The following is a 22,808-nucleotide window of genomic DNA, read 5'->3' on the forward strand; positions in this document are numbered from 1 at the left end:
CAGTAATACTGCTCAAGTCAGAAGAATCCATTTATGAAAAGAAGTGGAAAAGTGGAAAGGCTGAAAAATTCTTCTAATTCTAGCAAAACAACTGGGGCCTTGAGGAAGTACAAGAACATCCGGTCACGGTAATGGTGTTGAGCTGTTGGGTGGAAGAGGAGTGGAGCCACAATGTGGAGCCATGAAAGCACCAACTCATGGAACAGTTCTGGCAAGACACAGATTGGATGTGTGGTCTGCAAGACGGGTAGGAAATTGGCTCACAGGCCACACTCAGAGGGTGGTGATCAATGGTTTTTACTCAGGCTGGCAGCCTGTTGCAAGTGGGGTCCTCCAGGGATCGATACTGGACCCCATACTGTTCAACATTTTCACAAAGGTATTGGAAGATGAGATTGAAAGCACCCTCACCAAGTTTGCTGATGAGACTAAACTGGGTGGTGATGTGGGCAAAAGGGAGAGCCATCTTAGAGAGAGACCTGGACAGGCTGAAAGAAGGGGCAAGCAAGAACTGTATGGAGTTTAACACAGACATGTCCAAAGTCCTGCACCTGGGTGAGAATAACCAAAGAGCCCAGTACAGGCTAGGATCCGTGTGGCTGAGGAGCAGCCTTGCTGAAAGGGAGCTGGGGGTCCTGGTGGACAACAAGCTGAACATGAGTCAGCAGAGTGCTGCTGTGGCAACAAAGGCAATTGGATCCTGGGCTGCATCCACAGGGGCATTACTAGCAGAGAGAGAGATGTGATCATCCCAGTCTACTCAGTGCTTGTCAGGCCACACCTGGTGTATTGTGTCCAGTTCTGGTCCCCAAAATTCAAAAATGACACAGAAAGACTGAAGAGTGTCCAAAGGAGGGCCACGAAGATGACCGAAAGGCTGGAGAGAGGCTCCCTAGAGAAGAGAAGGCTCAGGGGGGGCCTCATCACAGTTTTCCAGTACTTAAAAGGCATGTACAAAGAGGACAGAGACTCTCTCTTCACAAGGAGCCACATGGAGAAGACATGGAGCAATGGGTGCAAGTTGCACCAGGAGAGGTTTCATCTCAACAGAACAAAGCTTTTGCAATGAGAACAATCATTCACTGGAAAACGACCTCCCCAGAGTTGTGGTGGAGTCCCCATCACTGGAGGTTTTCAAGGTGCAATTGGGTAGGGTGCTAGATGATCTTGTCTAGGCTCCCTTTCCCAAAAAATGTTGGACCAGATGATCTTTTGAGGTGCCTCCCAACCTGGGCTGTTCTGTGGTTCTATGGATATATGATTCAGCGGTCATTGGGGTGGCCTGAATGTGCTCACACAAGGGAGGCAAAGGAGATGGTTTAAGGTCTTTTTTGAGCAGAAGTTGGGCCACTTCCAGCACGGAGCCAGCACAGAGGTACAATCATCTGGCTCAGAGATGCTCCTGATTCCTAAGAATTGAAAGAGGCGGAGAAGATGCTTTCTATAAATGTGTGGCCAATTCAAGCACTGTAAGTTGACAGCCAGGGAGTGTGGTTCTTCTACCTCTTCGATACACTTTTTGTTCTTAACACAGAAGTATATGAGAGGTGTGCATTGTTCTTGTGCCATTGGTCAGCTTTTGTGCCCTTGGCCAGCTTATAGGTTGCTCAAACATTTACCACTCTTTCACTTTTCCTGATTTAAAATGAGCTGGGTTGAGTCTTCGCTTCGAGTTAGTCATGGATATTACATTCAGATAAATTTGGATGAAAACAGGTACTAAATTTACTTATCAGGACCATCAAATGTTATTAACTCAAGATTAAATCCATGTTAGACCTTTCTGTTTTACCAATTAAACCAGAGTTACTGGTACCTACCAATTACTAGTAGGAAGTAATTTGGTCCATAGCTTTTAAGCAATCCAAAATATTTCATATGAATTTATGAATCAGATCCTATTAATAACTAGAACAAAACTATTACCACCGAAGGCAATGGTAATAAGACTTATGGATTAATTCAGACCCAGTATGATTAGATACACTTCCCCTGAAGTCAGTGTAACGGAATCCATTTCCTGCAGGTCAGAATTTGGCCTTATTTCATTATTTTTCCTGCCAATTTTACAGGCATTTTCTGCACTGTTTTATATTACCCTATTATTACAAATCAAGTAATAAATATTTTAACCTACTGAACTTTGAAGTACTTGTGTTTTCTTCAAAGTTCTGCAAAGCAGCTTAGGAGCAGTAGGGCAACTCACTGCCTATCCGCTGTCTCTGTCCGTACCCTGAAGTGCACACTCTCTATTTGCTAGTTTCATTTCCTCTTTGAGAAATGATGCTGAAGTCTGGTGTTTATATACTTACTGAATCTGAAGTAATTGTATGACAGAGTGGGCAGCCATTTGCTGTGCTGCTCTGTTATTTGGTGTCCACTTTAGATAACCTATAATTGCAAATCTTTCAAACAAAGTGGAAAATTTAACCAACCATGTTCTTAAGAATGTTTTCCTTATTTAATTTCTGTGGTGATAATCAGCAGTTACTTTTTGTGATGTACACCACACCACAAACACTGTGTGGATGCCAGTTCGATGCAATGGTTTGGGGAAAAAACAAACTGTTTCCCAGGATAAACTGGGACCTCAACAATGTGCAAAGCAAACTTTTTCCAATGTAGTTCTCTTTCTCTCTTAATAAATATTCATTCGGACAGGTATGGAGGAAAATGAAATATGAAGGCACTAGAACTTGTATTTAACTTGTGTCCTATATTTTGTGTTACGCATCAGTCAACTAGAATTTTTTAAAATTTGAACAGATTTGTTAATCTGTTTTAATACTGACATACCTTTGAAACAAATAATAAATACTCTCTATAAAATATTTTGGGCTTGATATGTATAAACAGCATTACTAGACTTGTAAATGTCATATTATAAACGATTATATTTAATTTGGGATATGGATATCAAATAGACTTTTTTTAAAATCTAAGTATAATGGCCGGCAAGTTTCTCTGTTACACAAATACTATTGTTATATATGATTTTCTATACTCTGGCTTGGTTCCAAGGGTCATTGAAATGAAGGAAAACGCTTCCTTTGCTTTCAGTGGTCTTTGGCTTGGCTTAAAGTACTTCAAAGGGAAAAGCTATCTGGTGGATATTTCTGCATTTGCTGTAGGCAAAGATGCTCTAAATTAAATTTCTCTTTCATTATGGTTTCTAACATAGTGTGCAACCAATGCTAATATTTGTTTTGCTTGAACAGAGTAAAAAATGTTCTGTCACGAAGCTATGAGAGGATAATGCAACTTAATCTATATATTGTGTTATACTATCATACTCTATGTATCCTATGAATAAAGTAGCTTAGGGAAATGACTGACATGAATTCTGGCGAAACTTTCATATTTTGAAATGCCTTTGTTAGGTTGCCAGTACTTCATATTTTTAAATAGAATAAATTCAATATAAATATATCAAACAGAATCTCACAGCAAATCAAAATTAAGATGACAGGTCTGTTTTGCGTGTTTTGGCAAGAATATAAAAATAAACTTTTCCTGCATGTGTCAAATCATTGTCAAGATATGCACAAGAATAGATACTAAGCTAAAAACATAAAGGGTGCAACTATCACTGAGGCCTCACATGCGTATTATTTTTCTTAGTTTTATTTATATTATTTTGGCACTTAGATGTCCACGTTATTGGCTCAACCTGTATATGCTATGCTTGGCATAAACACAATACAAAATGATTGCTCTGCTTCTGTTATTTTAAGATCTTAGCTGTGATTTTGAAGTTCATTCTAAAAAAAATATTTTAAACCTCTTCAGCTACTTTAGATCAAGTTAATTACGGCTTAGCTGTATTCAGTTCGAGTTTTGACTTCTACTCATTTTTGTTGTTGTTGCTCCTTTTTCCCTATATGATTTTAAAAATAATTATGGATTCATAATTTTCAAACCAGCTTCGTGATGGTCTCCATGAACAGCAATTATTAAAAATTTGCAACTCTTTTTATCTCAGAACTTCTAAATCATTTATGAATATTGAAGTCTCATGAGATGGAAAGATATCATCAAACTTATTTTCCAAATGCAGAAACTAAAGCAAGAGGAGTTTAAGTGACTTCCCAAATTCACACATGGACTAAGTGGTAATATGTATGATAGTATACTGAGTTTCACATCTTTCTGTGTTCCTGAGATAATGAGGATATGAGATAATGAGATAATCATCCATTTCTGTGGAACAGTTGATTCCCTTTTCTTTCTGCATTGCACAAGGGAAAGAAACACTGTATGTCCAATTTCTGAGAAGAAGAAAGGAAAATTTGAGTCATAAATTGCTAGATACCTGAAGATACAACAACTTTTTCAGAACAAGTAGTAATAATTACATATGTTTTATCACTTTTTAGAATACATATTTCTCGATAAGACATATATATTTATTTAAATAACTTTAGATCCAACAGTCAAAAAAGCCCATAAACCCATCTGTTCAGTATTACAGAACACATCACAACTTACAGCAGTGTTGGCTTTAGATACTCAAAATTTAAAATAATCTATTTTAAAAAAAAGCAAATACTTTTTGTCTTCATGACTGCATACAATTTAGAGCATTTTCAGATTCATGGCATAAAACTTTCCAATGTTCAAAAGCACTAAAAATATATATATTATGACTTGTTTAAAAAGCAATGTGGGAATTTTTTTCCCTCAGCCCCTTGCTTTTTCTTTTTTTCCCCCTCCACACCCTTTTTCATTCTTGTCTTCAAATAACTCTTTGTTCATTTTGTTAGATATAAATAAAAGAACATGGTCTCTCTCACCACAACTCTTTCAAATGACAACCTTCTGCGATGGTGTTTTAAGACTAATATAATCTTAAATCCAATACAAAAGATTTTTTGGGAAAACATTTTGAGTTTAGAAATTAGAAAACATTAGAAATATCTAATGATATTTCCATTAGAAGCAAATTCATAATTTCCTATAATAAGACATAATTTTCCACCTAGGAAGCATACTTTAGTTTATGGAATGACTGATTATTAACTAGGAATGACTTGAGGAAGACAACACTGTTCCCAAATTTACTGTGTTATGAATACAGTAATAAGTATAAAGTGTTCACAGAATTGACAGGTAATCTGTAAAGAATATCAAAGAGTTGCAGAGTGTTCTGGGCTTATAAAAGAACTGAACACTATCGTAAGAGAAAACAAACGTGAAAGTTGCTGAAATTCAAAGCATTTCTTTCTAAAGGTGTGTATAGCAACACTGCTGTAAGTACAAGAGTTTAGGGGACGTAGATCACACCATCACACCTTAGCAGGTAGTGGGAGTCCAGTAAAGTGTCTCCTTCCACAAGTAAATCAGGACTGGAAATAGACTGAGAAACACCATCCTAATAAGGAAGGGAGACAGAAGTCTAAGACTCATGATTTCTTGCACAGATCATTTTCCTGAATACAAAGCAGTCTTCCCAGTTCTTCACCCTTCTGTTTTATTTAACCACACTATGAAGATGAGCAATCTACAGCATATTGGAGCCAGGTTAGGAAATAGAAGGGATGTTGGCAGCTCTCCCAAAATACACATGAGCAGTTGAGGAAACTACACTGTTATATACTGCCACATAAAGTTTCCAGATGAATTGATACCTTTATAGCCTAATTTAATCCCATTATTTGCACCCCATCTTCCATACTATTTGTGATCTCAATGTACAAAAATGCAGCCAGAAGCATGTAAAATAAAGTGATTTGGATCACATGCACTTCAAATGTACTGTGGAACAAATTATAGCCAAATCAGGAATGAAGTGGAATTAGCACTGAAATACTGCCACAGTGTGCACATTGTCCCCCACACCAAAATCAGTGGGCTTAAGCTCTCTTATTAGCAGAAAGAAACCTATTTTTGAGCCGTATTTTTTCATACGTGAAGGACTGAAGATCTTACCTAGGCCAGGAATCCAATTCTAAGGGGTGGAATGGTTTTGTTTTCTTGTTTTCTGCTCTCCCAGATGAGACTGTGAAGAGGCAGATACCAGCTGTCCTAGGCTACTGCCCATTTAGGAGCACATCTTTGGGGGGCACAACAGTGCAGTTAGGATGTGGACTGTTCTTTGAGTCACCACTCGCGTAGATAAAAAGCCACCACTTTTAGAACACATACGAATGATTTCTGACAGGTTACCTATGTCAAGTCAAAGCAACCAGGATAGTCTGGTCATAACTTGGATTTATTATACAGGTACCTCTTGAACCAGAATAAATTCCCAGACAGACTTGTGCAGAAACCACAGTTAAGGTCAGAGGCTTGAGGCATCATGTCTTCTGGAGCAACCCAACTCACTCAGTATCTCAGCTACTGCAGGTTGCCCTTACTCATGCATTTCTTTAACTATTAAAGTGTATTGCTCTAAAATTCCCACCACCAGACATTATTTATGATGTAAGGTTTTACTGGCAGCTCATCTATGCATGAAGAGTTCATATTTTACCCTTTAATACCTTCCCCAGGCTTGTTTTAAGAGTACGAGACTGCGAGCAGTGAGCCCCTCCGTGATGATGCACCAACAGTGCTCATCACCGAAGAAAAACTTGTTTTCGGCTTGTGCCACAACTCTTGCATTTATTTGTGATTAACAGATATGTTCTTTTTCTCTTCTGGGCTTCAGAAAGGAAAGCTCCCTGTTGGTCTTGTCCTGGCTGACCCTCTGCTGCAGTGAGAGAGAGACGGAACTTCGCACCTTCCCCAGCATCACCTCCTTCCTCAGCATCACTGGCAGGAAAAGCTGGCCCAGTGTGAGAAAGTGGGCAGAGAGCAGTGCAAGACCCAGCAGGCAGTGAGCCTGGGTGTTTCCAGAGAGAAGCATGGAGCTGACACGGTTCTGCCTCTTGAGCAGGGGAAACAGACTTTTTAGGAACCAGGGACAGTTTGTTAAAGTGTTTGTTGCAAAACAGAAAGCCACGTGGAGACGCCCGATTGAAATCAAGATTGGGGAAAGGAACATCTTTGCAAAGACTCACTGGACTGGGAGGAGATTTATGTTCAAATCCTTTTATTTTTATTCCAAAGCAGACCTACGTTCTTCTACAGCAAATGCTCACTGTTCTGCTGTGGTTTTCAGGGAAACATTGCTCAGAGGCAGTGTTTTTCTGGTGGTTCAGGTGCTCACTTAAAGGAAATGGGAAGATAAATTATCCTCAAAGCCCTAGCCGAGTCATGGTCCTATCCCATCAACTCTCAGAAGGCTAGCTTCATTTGTAGGAAGCGACTTACAACTTTTTTAAAGTGCATATTATTAATAATACCTTGCTGAATCTGGTTACTTCTTGGAAACGGAACCATTTTCAGGACTTCTGGAGGATTTAGAGGAGACAGTGACCTATACGTTTAGTACTTCTAAAGTGGCTTTAACTTTGGGCATTATTAAAGCCAATTTACTATTATTTTCATGCCTGTTTTGGGTCTATTCTACAATCAGAAAAAAACAGAGGTCATCATAAACAGATCAGAATAACCAAACATTTCTCAAGGAAGGAAAGAAGGTCGATGTGATGGAAAAAGCTGAAGGACTCTGTCTAATGGTCTCAATGGTATGCACAAACTCTGAAGTAGAACTGTCCAATGATTTTTTTGAAACAAAAATTGCTACCTCACTACGATACAGAAACACATGGGTTAACATTCCAACCAAAGAAACAAAAAATTTCAACCAAGGGATTTTTGCTTATTTGGAGAATTCTGTAGCCTCAAAAATAAAGGGGAGCAAAATGAGGCCATTTCCAGACCAGGCATGCTGGAAACTAACAACTGATCCTATACCAATGAGTCATATAAGAACAAGGGTCTCTTTTTTTTCTGAAGGAAATACAAAATCCTTGTGATGTAGAAATGTTTGAGATGTGATTAATTACTTCCTTAGACAGGTATTGCCTGTGGCCCTGCAAAAAAAGGAAATAACTGCAACTCCTTTCTCAGCAAGAATTTAACCAAATAATGTCACATGAAAAAACAATTTCTTTTATGTCTGTACCCTTAAAAGCTCAGACATAACAAAAGAGTAAAGTGGGACCAACTTGCCAAGTAAACAAGACTGTCAGATGCAGTTAAAGATTAAACATAGAACTTTTCCCATCAAAAGTAGTGGGTATGCGAGTGCGGAGTGGATAAAACAACTGCAGCATACAGTGCTGCTGACAGGAATGACTGTTACTGAAACTTATTCCCATAATGGAGGACAAAGTTTAATCCTCTAAAAAAATCTGGGAGCTTCAGAAAATGGAAAAGGATTGAGGAGTACACCAAGTCTTCCTCCCAAATGGGAAGGACACAGTCCCACACTGATGATCAGTAGGAACATGGTTAGAAATACACAAACATAAACACGTCTTCTTTTATCCAATTAAGGATAGACATTAATAGAAGATTCTGAAAAAAAGCTTCTAATAAGCATAGTCAAGGTAAGAAATCTAACTAGCTTTCAGGTGAAGCACAGTAAGGATTACATGACATTGGATATCTATGAGAACAGAGACTATTTTCCAAGGTACCCTCAAAATTTATGTTCCTCTGAAAGAGAAGCTCCAAGAACATCTGACCAGCACCTCCGAGCTTCGTAGGCTTCAACATGTGCTCTTCTTGCTGAGCATGCTAATGATAAGGCAGAAAGCAGGCTGAGCTCTTCACGCTAACAAGATTATCTGACATTTTTTCTAAGCATAAGGGTTGACTTTACTACAGCAGTGCATCCATACAAAGAAAAAGTCTGTACTACAAATGAGAAAATGTTCAGGTAGAACACCAAAAATGTCCTGCTTTAGGAAGTTGCAAAAAATTGTAATTGGAATCACAATCTGCAGTAAATATGTGCATTTTCAGATCCAAGAACAGCATTTGAATCTATAGTTTAAGTGATAAAGTATCATAAAAATTTATGCTAACTAACAAGTTACTAGAAATTCTGCCATTACAGTCTGTTTAAAAAAAAAAAAAATCACTAATGCTCAGAGTACTTAAAAAGTAAGTATTCTTGTGCTGTCATGGGCCAGATTTAATTATCTCAAACCAAAGATATTTAGAGATACCAATACTTAAGATTTACCTATAGATGCCAAGTGTGGCACTGTACAAAATTAAATCATTTTCATGGCACCAGCGTGACAGAAAGTATGCTAGGAAGGTAATAATAGCCCTCTGTGTTTGGGTCAAACATCTAATCCCTCAGTGTGTAGGGACTGAATATGCTTAAAAATTAATTTTTATAGACTCCTGTAACCTTGCTATCCCTGCTTAGAATCAGAAGTATTAAGTCACACAAGGCTGCCTTTCTTACACACTTGTATTCACAGTTAAATCAAGTGAACATACAATAACGGGATTTTGCTGGTCCTTTCTAAAGTATGCTTATATTTGGGCAGGGAGAAGAAAAAGTAACTATAATTAATTTTACCTTTCGGTGTTGGAATTGGTCTCTCAAGTCCATCTGCATGACCTAAAGGGTCATTTGAATCTGGAATTTCCATTTCACCTAGGAAAAAAAAAAGATTTTGTTGAATTGAGGTTCTGAGTTAATCTTTCTCTTAAACAGCATTACAACAGTGGGTTCAGCAAACTCATTCAGTCCAGATCCTGGTTCCAGAGTAGCACACAGGAAACACCTACTAACAATCCATCTCAGATTAGAAAACTTCACAATAATTTACCTTGGGGACTTACCCTGTGCTTGGCAAACATGGGCAGCATTAAAAATCACTTTCCAGTTCTTACCAGAATAAAATTCACAGTTTTACACAGAACGCAAACATTTCCTGAAAGCAGTGCTGGTCCAGCAAATTAAGCAGCACCTGAGCTTTATTGACAATCTCAGTTACAAAATGGCATAAATCTGCTCTTGAAGTTACACTACAGTAATTCAGATTCTATTTCCGGAGGTCAGACTCATCACCTCTGCTAACTTTCTCATCCTATTCTCAGCCACACCCCTGAAAGTTATCTCCCAGAAATGAAAATATAATAACCATCAGCCAAGTATTTCAAAGGGTGATGAAATGGACGGACACCTTTCTGTGTGCCCTCCTTGTTTCTGTCTAACATGTATCAGAACAAGCTAGAAACAATGTCTAGCCAACAGCTGCTGCAGACAGCAGACAGTACTTCCATGTTCCTTTGCTTTTGCAGGTCTTACAAAACCCTGACCATTATAAAATGGGGGTTCACATGTCTGCTCTCCCTTTTGAAATTATGATGCTGTGAGGAACAGAGCTGAACTTATAAATCAGATAAAGCTACAGGGGTGGTTTTACTAAAACAACTTCTCAAATGACATCCCCTGTATTTTTGTATTTCCTAATTTACATTCAGTCATCCAAATTCCTTATCACCTAGGCATATCACCGGAAGAGCATGCAAATCTAAGGTCATCAGGATCCAAAGTGAAAGCTCTGGTTTTTGTTGTAGATTTGTTAGGGATGTACGTGGTAATGTTTTGGGTAAAATGAAACTAGGGAAAAGGCTCTCCCTCTTCCTTTTGTCCCCATTCCCTTTCCTTCAGACTAAACCCTACAACACCACTCTGACTGCAAGTCACAGTGATGAAACACAAGTAACCCCATCCCTATCTTCCACCACATTATGAAAGAAAAAAAGAATCAAGACTGTCATTATTTTTTATTTTTCCTTTATGCTTTTACACATTATTTGAGAGCAGAAGATTTAGCTAACTTGCCTTTAAGTTTACCAGGTGAAACACAGAAATCAGAGACATCCTCTACCTCTGGCTCGGTATGAAAGTATTTATTTTGTCACAGTTCTGCCACCTTGTTACTACATCTCTCCCTTCCTCTCCCACTGCTTGAGGTTCCTAGCCTGGCAGTACTACTGATTCCACTTGAGTTGTGTGCTCATTCCCAGACACCCCAATTAGAGTGATGGTGAAGTCAGCGCTGTACCCCTGGTAAGACACCCTCTTTCAAATTGGAACAGCTAAGGCTTGGGCGGACGTCATCTTCTGCCACTCCCAGCACTGGCCAAGGGAAATGATAGATAATCTTAATCTGCAGACTGGAGGGAGAAATGGAAATTGGTGGCCAAGGTGGTGGCATCTTAAATTGCCATTGTAAATCCTGCCCCAGTGTGTCTTCACACCCCTGAGGGCATGGTGCAGACTCAGTGCCTGACTTTTTACTGTACAGAAGTTTTGTTGATTTGTTTGACTCAGTTTGAACTGATGAATGCATGATAGAGATTTTCTGTCAAATTTCAGCAGAGATACGTCACGTCTCATTTTTACCAAGGGGCAGCAAGGCTAGTTCACCTCTATTCCCTTGCTTCTGTTCGACCTCCTCTGTGTCACACAAGTTTAGAACAGGACAGCAACATTTACTGGCTGCAAGGGAGGTAAATCCAAGATGAGACATTGGAGTAAAAAGAAGAGTAGGAAAAGCAACTGTTCTTTTAGTCCACAAGCACCTGCACTTGGCTTGTTCTGGTAATCATAATCCACCAGTATTCACAGGACGAAACATTATTTGTAAAAGCCCATTCTTGGGGACACTTGGTTGCTTAACGCTCAGACCTCCAGACTCCAAACTGCCCAAGATCTGATTTGGTTTAATACCACATGTTCAACTTTAAAATAGTTGTTTCCATTTCTTCAGTCATTTAGTGGGATTCACAAGAGGAAAAAACATTGGAAGCTCAGATAAATGAGCACAGAAATGTATGTCTTCCTCTCTCTTCCCTCCTTCCAAGACTCATATCTCTTTAAGTTTATAAAGCTTTTCAAAATAAAGACGGAAAGAAAGAAAGCATTTGCTGATTTGAAAATGTTTCAGTAATAGTTTTGTGTGATTCACTCTTGTGCTTGCTATGTTTGTGTCTGGAAAAAACATTAATCTCCAGATGTGCTTTACCAGAGAACAATTACAAACCATAGACACCACCTACCAGCAAAGTCTCCATAACTAAGCAAAGTTACAATTGAAAATCCTTTGTGTACTTTGTAAAATATAAATACAAAACAGATCTGGCACTTAAACTTGCTTTTATGAAAAAACGTATATTTTCTGTAATCTGCAAAATTCTACTTCAACCACATTTATTATGAATTCCAAGCTTTAACCCTAAATTTTCTATACCACAACTTAAAACACCAAAAAGTTATTATCAATATGAAATATTAAGGTTTTTACACCATAAATGCTTCCAGATCAGATGAGCAACAAGTCACTACAACCAAATAAAACCTTTTTCTCTTGAGTTAAACAGAATTAAAAAATCCTGCAGTCAAGAATTTCAAGGAAAAAGGTGTGTATTCCTGTTGAATATTATTCTCAGTGCTTTCCAGTTTTGCATTAGTAACTTAGTACATTTTTCCTGCTAGGAGTAAATCCATGGTGTTTTCCTCAACAGATAATAATCCTTGTTGTCATTTTTTCTTTAATTCCCCTCACTGTAGTACAGATGCAACCCTGATCAAGTGCCATGACCAACTCTTTGCAGTCTTATTCTTGTTTGAAGATTCCTACACAACTGTGCTCCTGTGCACATCCGATTTTTAACTTATGTCTCTTTTCCCACTTTGTTTATTCAATATTTCAGTAAGGGTATCCCATTTTACTTTTCTTCCTACTTTCTGTGTCTTTTCCTGGCAGCATGTGTTGTTCCACTGCCTGATGGGGAGAAAAATCTACAAAGTAATTTTAGGTGTCCAATTTTCACTGTCAGTCTCGACCAGTAAGCAGCTACTGCTAGAAAAGATATAATTGTTCATTAAACTGATTTTAGATGCAACAAAGATACTAGTCACATCTTTTTTCATAGCTGTTACAAATACAGCATTGTCATACAATGCTAAGAAAAAAGGTAGACTTGCAAAACACAAAACTGGCAGAACAGCAGCAACCCACAAAACAGTTGTTATTAAAAACTGGTAAGAAGATAAACACTCAATATTTGAACCTTACGTGTGATATTATCAACTCACACTGGCAAGAAGTATGCTAACTAGCATGCTACTACATAAATATGTAGCTAACATATTGATTTGAAGACTAATCAATCACCATGGTGTCTGGAAAGTGTCTCAATGAACATATCCACATTGGCGTATGAGGAACTCCTACAGCAGGCTGGACAACTGTGCAGGTATGTACAGAAAACAGCTGCACAGGCTTGTACAGTACAAGCCTGAAAGAGTTCCTGGCAGAGGGCTTTGGGTGGCCCAGATGCTCCTGGAATGGAGAAGACAAAAAAGAAATGGCTAAAGGGTACACAGGCTATCAAACTCTCTTATTCAAGGCTACTAAGAAAGCGAAGCAGACAGGGAATGGGAGTAAAGACAGACCTGACAGAGAATAATGGAGACAAATGGAACGAGGTGAATGTAGGGAAAGCTTATTATTAATACGAGACTTGTTCAGAACTGACTGTGACTACTGAGGACCAAGATCTTGGGCTCAGAATACTTAGTTCCATCAAAATTGAGCTCAGTTCTCAGAAGCAGTAAGAAAAGCAAATCCAGACAGTACTGGGTATTTCTAGGAAAGGAATAAAGAATAAAAATGAAAGCATCATTACGCTGCTGTGTAAATCTATGGCTTGCTCTCATACATTGAACATTGCGTGCTCTTGAGGTCCCCTCATCTCAAAAAGGGTACAGAAGAGTTGGAAGAGTTTCAGAGAAAAGCAGTGAGGATAATTAAAGTTATAAACCAGGTTTTGTATAGCTGCTAGGATTTGTCGCTGTGGGAAGGAGATGGCTGAGGTCAATGACAGTAAATGTCTATGGAGTCATGAGAGTCTCAGAGAAGATAGACCCATCTCTCCATAAAAGAAATGGCAGTATGAGGGAAAAACAGCAAAAAGCAATTTCAAAACAAAGCTAAAACAAGGTAAAGTTTTCTCTAACAAGATGTAGTTAGGCTGTAGGCAGAGTTCAGATGGGCTACAGGTGAGACTGGGCAAGTTCATGGAGAAAAATCCATTCATAGAAATCCTACTCAGGATTGAGCTCAGGAAGCCCCTGAGCTCAAAATGGCTGGAGGCTAGGTAAACACCCAGCATAAATTAGTACTATGTACACCAGACCTCTTCTTACATTTTTACTTCAGCATCTCCTTTTTGCCACCATCAGAGCCAAGACACAGGATTGCATAGATCTCTCACCTGCTCCAGTATGGTTACTCTCACATTTTTCACTTGCATATGTTCTCTGCTCAGACATAAAATGTATCATGGCTTATTTCTGAACACCCACTTCTTCAATTTACATTTGCAGTTATAGTGTCAGGTAGAAAAGACCACCAGTGTCTGTCCTCCTTGCACATTGCATGACGAGACAAGATCAACATAACCAGAACTCAGCCTGAATGCCAATTGCCAGTATGGGACAATATATGTGCCAGATGTGCCACGTGTCAGATCCCCAGGAATACCACTCTTTTCAGGGACCACACAGTCAAGTAAAATGCAGATGCTGTAAATAGTACCTCTTTTAAACTGCTCACCCACACAAAAAGGATTTCTTAACTTTTCAGGGCAATAAAGGAAGCTATTTTCATTTAAGGAAAATCCCAACTCCAAAAGAGAAACCATATTTGAAGTCAGTGTTCCATATTTCTGATGTACAAAATACATTCTGTTCCTTTGACTTACTACAGCAAACTGCACAGCAAGAAAACAAGCAGTTTAGAAAATCCTTTTCCAAACTGAATATAAATAATTATTGCTTCTTCTGCCAGTTCTCTTCTCCTGAAAATATGAGGAAGATTTGCTCACTGACAAGGTCCAGCGCAGGTAGCCCCACTGCTCCATTTTAGGCGCCAATGACCAGCAAAATACACAAGCAAACATCCTATATTATTGAGACAGGAATGCCCTTTCACACATTTGAAAACTAAATTGCCTAACAGATCACAATGCCAACTCACAGAGCATACACCATTCATTATAAAAGAGCTAAATTTTTCCCTCTGAAATGGTTATGAGTTCACAGATCATTCATTACTTGCGAGGTAAGTGCAATAAACAGATTTCAAAATGCTCATGGCCATAATCAGACATCAAAACAATACATTAATCTTCATCAAAAAGCCAGTCACAAGGAGGCAGTTATCATAATTGATACCAGGGACAAAACAAGGCCTCAGCCTCACACAGGAAGAGAATAACGAAGTCAGGTATTTTCAACCAGAGTGGGCCTGATTAACTTAGAGCAGTTAAGGGCTGGCTGATGCAATGCCATGCAATGTTAATAACTGTCTTTCAGTTCTTGCAGAGCACAGATGAGGTCTTAAAATAGGGGAAATTGCACAAATAGTTCCTATTATTTATTAAAAAGGGTAAAAAGGAGTGCCAGAGAATTAGAGACCCATGAGCTTAACTTCAATTCCTGGAAAAATAATGGAACAAAGAGGTTATTTTTAAGCATTTACAATAAAGCAGAGAGATGAGTAATAACCAACATAGAAGCCAACACTGAATTGGCTTACATGGATTAGAACTGAACGTAAGTCAACAATCTCAAGCTATTGCAAACAAGGCAAACATCATACTGGGACACATAAACAGCAGTAATCCTTCCAGTCTACTCAACGCTCGTAAGGCCCTGGAGTGCTTCCTCCAGTTTTTTGTATTTCATTTCAAGATGGATGTAGGTCAAACTGAAATACTACAACTAGAGCCAAGAGGATGGTCTACAAAACATGACCAACAAAAAGAAAAAATGAATGACTACTACACTTGCTTAGTCTGAAGGAGATTAGGCATGGACTGAGAGCTAGCATTCTTCAAACACACAGATCTCAGTGAATGAAATTTTCCAGGGTGGCAGATTAGGCAAGCATCTATTGCACACGATACTGCACAGATACAGCTAATGCTTCTTCTCCCAGGGTGAAACAGGACCCCTTAAGATCTCTTCCAGTCTCATGATTTTATGAGGAAAACAACCATCCTTCTACCACTGTATGTTAAATCCCAAAGCTTACAAATAAATCCTTCAACACTAGCAATTGCACATAGCTACAATTAGGGAAACTGCAGATTTTTGTTCAGCCATTCCTTCCACTCATCAATAATCCTGTTTCTGGAGCTGAAACTATTTTCAGATTTAAACAGCAATATGCAACCTTTGCTTCCTGCGGCTGTAACCTTTGACTCAAGTTCTAACTTTCTTCCAATAACATAAAACTCCCGAACTCCCTCTCTTCAGCCTAATACCCTCTAATATTCTGTTCTTTTCTTCATAAAACTTTGTTGACCTTCTGTCAATTACTAACCTCTGGAGCTCCCAAACAAAGGGCCCACTGTACCCTTTGATTCAGCTGCCAATCTGATTACTTTGGCTGGGGGAGGCAGGCCGCTTGGGCTGCTGAATCAGGGCCTTTCATTGAAATTTCTCTTTTCCAACATCTGCAGCCCCTGGCAACCAATTGCAGAGTGGGCTTGGCAGACCTGTAAAGGGTGGTGAATAGTCTACAAAAGATGCAGTTTGTAGCATAAAATCAGTGTGCTCCTTTCATAGTGATGGCAGAGTAGAACCTCCACAGCACACGTTGCTTAACTGCTGCAGCTTCACATAAAAATAGCTGAAGGTGGGGGAAATAACCTGCACTTCTTGTTGCAGTTGCTCTACTTGGGTAACTGTGAAGTCTGAAAAACAGGCACTTCTTAGCTTGCTATCAGCTCGCAAAGCATACTATTCACAGGATAGTATGTTAACTAGTTAATTTAAATTTATTCCTTAGCCATCCAAAATTCTTTAAAATTACTTTCAGCTAAATTCACAGTAATAAAAAGCTCTCACTGTGAGACCATTAGAAAGGGAGTAAACTTTTCTAAGCCTGCTCTGTTATAACATCAAAATAACATTAAATAAGTATATTTAAAGTAAAACCAACACCAGCCTGCAAGTCACAGAATCTTCAGAAAGCTGGTAGAAAACACAGACAAGAAACCTTTTACAAGAGCCAGGGTTGAGTTATACAGAATAAATTCCCACAATTTATAAGCATTCCTTATTGAAGCAAATCTCTTGTTTCATTAGTGTGAATTTTCCCCTCTTTAGATTTTTTTCTATTTTACCTAATAGCTATATTGAAATGGTTTCATTTCAGTAAGTATCAGGAAAAACACTCTGTTGCAAAATGTGGGACAGATCTGAGGTTTATGATCTGTAGCAATGAAAAGGGCTTCATTATTTGTTTGGACAGAAAATTTATCATTGATTTAAAATAAAATTCTAAACAAACACAAATGTTAAACCACCTTCATTCTGCACAGTGAGACCTCATTTCTCAAATACATCTTAACAGAGATTCAAAATCCTATACTTTGACATCCTTTTGTCAGTTAAATGCATGAAGAGGGAATCTGCATATTGCATTAATCTCTGTTACTGTGAATGTTTGTGTTCACAGACTGATCCAAGATAGACTAGTTGTCTGTTTTGGAAAACTAGTAGTCAAGTGCATGATGAAAAAGCTGCTTTACAAATTTCACAAGGTTCCTGCAAGAACTTCCTCATTTAATAAAACAATCCGTATTAACCTACCATCAAACCACTCTAAAACACAATAAAAGAAATCAGCTGGCCATCAGCACAAAACTGCAGAGAAGGAATGATTCTTGATTTCCACACAGAGCTGCAATGAACCTCCAAAACAGAAAACAGTATACTGAAGATGCAGTTTATCTAGTCATCAGCCAGGCACCTCACCAAGTACTATGAAGTCAGCGTGAAAAGAACAAAATCAGGTAAGTCATTTAAAATATTATTACCAGGGATTCAAACACAGACTTTGATTTATTTTAATGCCTGATACTGTTAATGAATATTTTACATTAACCACACAGCTGCATTTTCAATTGCACTGTCAATCTTTACCCTTTCATTATACAACCCTCATCACTGAGCTTAGCTATTAAATAACTTAGATTCTTCCTCCTGCAACTCATATTTGCCACATAAAATGAGAGTTCGGAAATTTTAGTGAGACAAACCAAAGATAAAGATTTATTCAGATTTCATTCACAGAGGAACCTTCATTAACAGCTGTCGCAACATTACAGTAAAACAAACAGCACCCATGGAAAAGAAGATACTCATTTTAAGTCACCATTTTCAGCGCACAACCAAGTTCTGAAGATGATAAGCTTTGGGTTACAAATTATTCTATTAATTCACAGCCAAAACACTCTTTTGATAAAGTTACAATAAAGTCCAGCTCCTCTTATTTTACAACACAGAGTGGAGATCATTAAACAGGAACCCAGCCTGCACAAAGGAATATCCAAATCCTAACTTCAATTCTTAGGGCTTCCTGCGAAGTCCTGGCTAAGTCACCTTAGGCCAGACTGCTAAAAGCATTTGATGCCAAAAGATGCAGACAGATGTCTACCAGGATTTCCAAAAGCATGTGGGCACCCAAATCTCATGTCTGCAGTAAATATCCCTTAATCTTTTGTACCTCAGTTGCCCAGGGGCTGAGAGGGGGAAAGGTTAGCTCCCTGATGTGGTTCCCAGTGCAGCTGCATGAGTGTTTGAGTCAGCACAAAGAAGGGAGCAGCATGGAAGCAAGAAGCTGGGACGGAGAAAAGGCATGAGGGAGTTTTTTGATGACTGTAGTGATTTATGCCACTTTCAACTGATCATGCAACTCCAGACTTAAACCTTATTCCTGCACACTGCTGCAGAGAAACCTTACAGTCACTGCACAGTGCTAGATTTGCTCCTAGTAAAGAAAGGCAAAAATTAAAGCACTATTAGGAAACAAACTGAGATGTAATTATGCCAATAAAACTTGTACTGAATGTGTAATAAATAAGAATGAACTCCACGGTATTTACAGCATAAAATACTCGAGGCTTTTTAAACCACAAATGCATTTCAATGTCATCTCTAATTTAGCAACAATGGAACTAAGTCTACTAGCTATCACAAACATTGCTATCCAATTATTATTGCAATCCAAGTTAATATACCGAGGAGCATATAAAAGCCTTGAACCATGGAAAAAACGCAAGTCATTCTGGATTTCATAACAAGTGGTCTTTGTTGGTAATGCATCACACTAAAAAGAAAAGTAAAAAAAAAAGTAAAGCAATTGTGGGTACATTCCAAAGCTCTTCACCACCTCAGCTGTAAAATCACAGTTTAAACACAACCAATAGAGGCTCTGAACACACCTGCAGTAGCTCAAAGAACACCAAGCAACATGATAATTATCCAAGGCATTATTACATGATTGATTATTTTACTGCTTCTGGCTGTGAAAACAAAAGTCTCAACCAAAAGATTGAAAATAATCATGATTTATGAGTATAACACTCCATCAACTGGGATAAACAACTATTTTCACAGTGCTCTTTTTTTCTGAAAAATTATTTAGAATCCAAAAATGCCAGTCCTGTTTGCAGCCTTAGGCTGAAATCTTTAAGACTCCAAGTCAGAAAAACACTCATAGTCAGACAGACACTTGAAAACGGGCTTATTTCTAAGCACACTTTTAAATGCTTTCCTATATTTGAAACAAAAAACAACATTAATCTCCCTCAGTCCAGGTGGTAATATAAAAACAGCACAGATCACAACTGAGTGTAACAGAATACAGTAGAAGCTGCTATTACCTATCCTAATGGTTATTCTGATTGGGTTGACAACTACAGGCAGTGGAACTTCTGTAAGTGTAAAAACCCTTCCTACAGTTTGTTTAGTTTTCACTCTCTAACTGTATTTCAAAAACAGGGATTGCAGCACCAGTCTTGGAAGGTAGGGTGGTTACAGCCAGCCACTCTGCTCTCTGGAAAACAGTGAAAGTAAATAGCACGTTCATATTAATCAGAGCATTTTTTGAATGATAAAAGTACTTAGGGGTAAGTATTATAATGGCCTTCCTGACAGAAAGGATACAGTGGAGACCAATGAATAGTTAATTCTCAAACCCCAGTTTGCCTGATACTAAATGCTAATTTGAGAAACCTGGGCACCCAGGCAGGAGGCCTGGGTTATCAATATTCTAAGAAACCAAGGCTGGCAAATGAGCCAATGATAGGGCAATAGTCATCCTTGAATAAAATCATTAAATTGATGCTCATGTTCTTTCCCATCACCAAGCATCACAGTTTTTATAAAGACCCAAGTAGATAGAAAAGTATGCTTCTGCCTATCTGGAGCTCTACCTACCCACTTGGGATTTGTCTCCACTAAGTCATATTAGAACATGATTTTACAAAGTTATGCTGCTGATATCTAACACCAAAGACTGTGTTCAAAGAGAAGCAGCTGCTCATTAGTCAAAATTATTTCTTACTACAGGTTTTGCTCATGACCAGTTGGCATAAAATTAAATACACCAGACTCAATTCTTAGACAGGGCAAATTTCTTTTTAATGCAAAGTATCTTGGTTTCTAGATCAAGTGCTTAAAATCCTTAATTTTCTACTGAAAGTCCTCTTTATAATGAGTAATTAGTTATGGTCTATATACACAAAAAAAAGAGTAATTCCTCTCCCTCACTAGCAGTTCAGCTTGTACTGATGGCCATGGAGCAAGTATGGAGGGAGCAAGTCAGTGTGCAGGTGGTGTGGCCAAGCAAGTCACAAGTGAGCACTCCCAGCACTTGTGACCAGATCAAATACTGTCGGTGGCTAAACATCATTGTATGAGTATGTGTGTGCGCATGCGCACACGCACATTTGCCTGTGTGTGTAGAAAATGGAGGACGAAGATAAGAAAGGATGCCAGGATGCAAAGGAAACTAACACCTGATCTATATTTTAGTCATTGAAAAATGCAAACCAGTTATTCTAACTGAAAGTTTAAAAGATATGTTATTGATTTTAGTAGGTTTTCCTACATTTTCACCGTTATTTATATGGAGTTATTTATTTAAATAACATTAATAATAAAGTTAAAATAATATTTAGATTTCTTCATTTGAGAGTAAATATCTAAACCATGCAATATTTCTGCAATAGCTGCTTGTCCAGTCTAGATAGGAAAAATCTTTTTCTTCCTACTGTAGAATCTGTTTGACTTCTTGGGTTACAACTGAATGCATACAGAGAAGTCATAATGGTTGTCTGCTCTGAAAGAAACTCCCATTTCTGTTTCTCCTGCTGTTTAAACTACCTTCACTGCTACGGGGGGGGGGGGGGGGGGGGGGGGGAATAGCGCAGATGCATAAGTGGACTTTGATACAGTTGCTCTTTGTTATCTGCCTTTAATTAACAGAGCCAAGCAACACTTTTCTGCATGAAAAGAGATGGGCTATTATTTGCTTGTACTCTTCTCAAAACCAATAATAATAAAAGAGTAGAACCCCGAGGTGGAAAACAGAGTAAGCAGAGTGCTTCCAGATGTGGATACATGCTGTTTTCAGTGGGTGGACAGTGGAAGAACTAAATGAAAACTTGCTCACAGTCCCACTGACACTTGGCCATTTCCAAATGATATAACGATGCATAGGAGACCCTTTCTGCCGTATCTGCCTGCATGCAAAGCAAGGAGTGGCTTCCCTAACCCAGCGGTGCAGAGGACAGCCAGGCATGCACTCACTAGCAGGCGGGCTCAAAGCACTTCACAGTTTCCACCCAACTGCTACATATTTCCCCAAGTCAGGCAGGGATTTCCTCAGCTCCCACTATCATTCCTCATTATCCAGTTTAATGATTGTAACTGATGCTAATCACAACATCAGCCTTAACCATTTTATTACAATTTGGTTTCAGCAGCAACATTCGAGGCTGACACACTGCCATTTTAATGATTCCTGAAAGCAACACTTGTGTAAAGTACAGTGCACTTTCAAAGGTGCATCTTCCCACCAAAGAGCTCTGAATCTTGCATGTATAAACTCCTACTTTGCAAACTACAAACTTTCCCACCTTTTTGTTACTGTGACTGCCATAGTTTTTTTGTTCATCACATGAGTCAGTTTTGCTTCTACATCATCAAAAATACTGTGGCTGTAGAACGCCTGTTTTCATGACATGTAAGTGAGAAACAACACACACAATCTAATTTTAGATTGCAAGGTTAACTCATGGCACTGAGCCATGACCTCAAATTATTACTTATACTTTGAACAAATCTTGTCTGAAAGTCGCACACAACCACAGCTGAGATTTCATAGACGTGTTTTCAGAAAAGCACTCAATTGAAGCGATAGCCTCTTATTTGTAACAAATGCAAGAAAAAGCTCCCATCTGTGAGTAAACTATCGCAGTCATAATCACAGATGGGAGTGGAACAAGCTGTGTGGAACCAGCAGCATTTACTGCTGAAAGATTGGTTGGTTCCACCCCTGAAGTGCAAAGCGCACAAAAGCCGACAGCTACTCCAAGCTACTGCCAAACATGCTGGTCTTCATTCCTAATACTTCTGAGCCATAATGCAGATCCCTCGGCTTTGGGTTTGAAAAAGATTGTGATTTAAGGAAGAAGAATGTTCTTCACACTGAGAATTAACATTGGGACATACTTGTATTCTGTTTTCATGCATTTTATTATGTTTCAAAATACACATAGCAGGTATTCTGCTCAAATCCAAATGTTACTTTTATATTTGATACATTCCCTTGCAACCACTGTTTACTTAATCAAAGTGGACAGCTGTGGTTTTCATTATCCTTAAGCAAATATTTTAACAGGTATTACTTACTTGTGTTATACATTACCATAAAATGTTGCAAGCAAAAGCCTACCATGCCAATCTAAATGTCATCCCATACGAATTTTGTAAGGAGTGTGAGCAATTGTCAAATAAATTGTTTCTAGTGTATAAGCAGTTGCCTTCCTTCATGTTAGTTATGGACAGCTTTAAAACTGCA

At 38.6% G+C, this 22,808-nt stretch overlaps 1 protein-coding gene across 1 annotated transcript in view; it reads right to left on the reverse strand.

Annotated features, from left to right (window-relative positions):
• The window catches only part of ROR2 (receptor tyrosine kinase like orphan receptor 2), a 159,486-nt gene that overhangs the window by 41,380 nt on the left and 95,298 nt on the right, over positions 1 to 22,808 (reverse strand). The window contains 1 exon segment of the mRNA XM_076362418.1: positions 9,428 to 9,505. Within this exon segment, the coding sequence (XP_076218533.1) occupies positions 9,428 to 9,505 (78 nt within the window).

The sequence above is a fragment of the Aptenodytes patagonicus genome, chromosome Z, assembly GCF_965638725.1.
Source record: "Aptenodytes patagonicus chromosome Z, bAptPat1.pri.cur, whole genome shotgun sequence".
Lineage (NCBI taxonomy): Eukaryota > Metazoa > Chordata > Aves > Sphenisciformes > Spheniscidae > Aptenodytes > Aptenodytes patagonicus.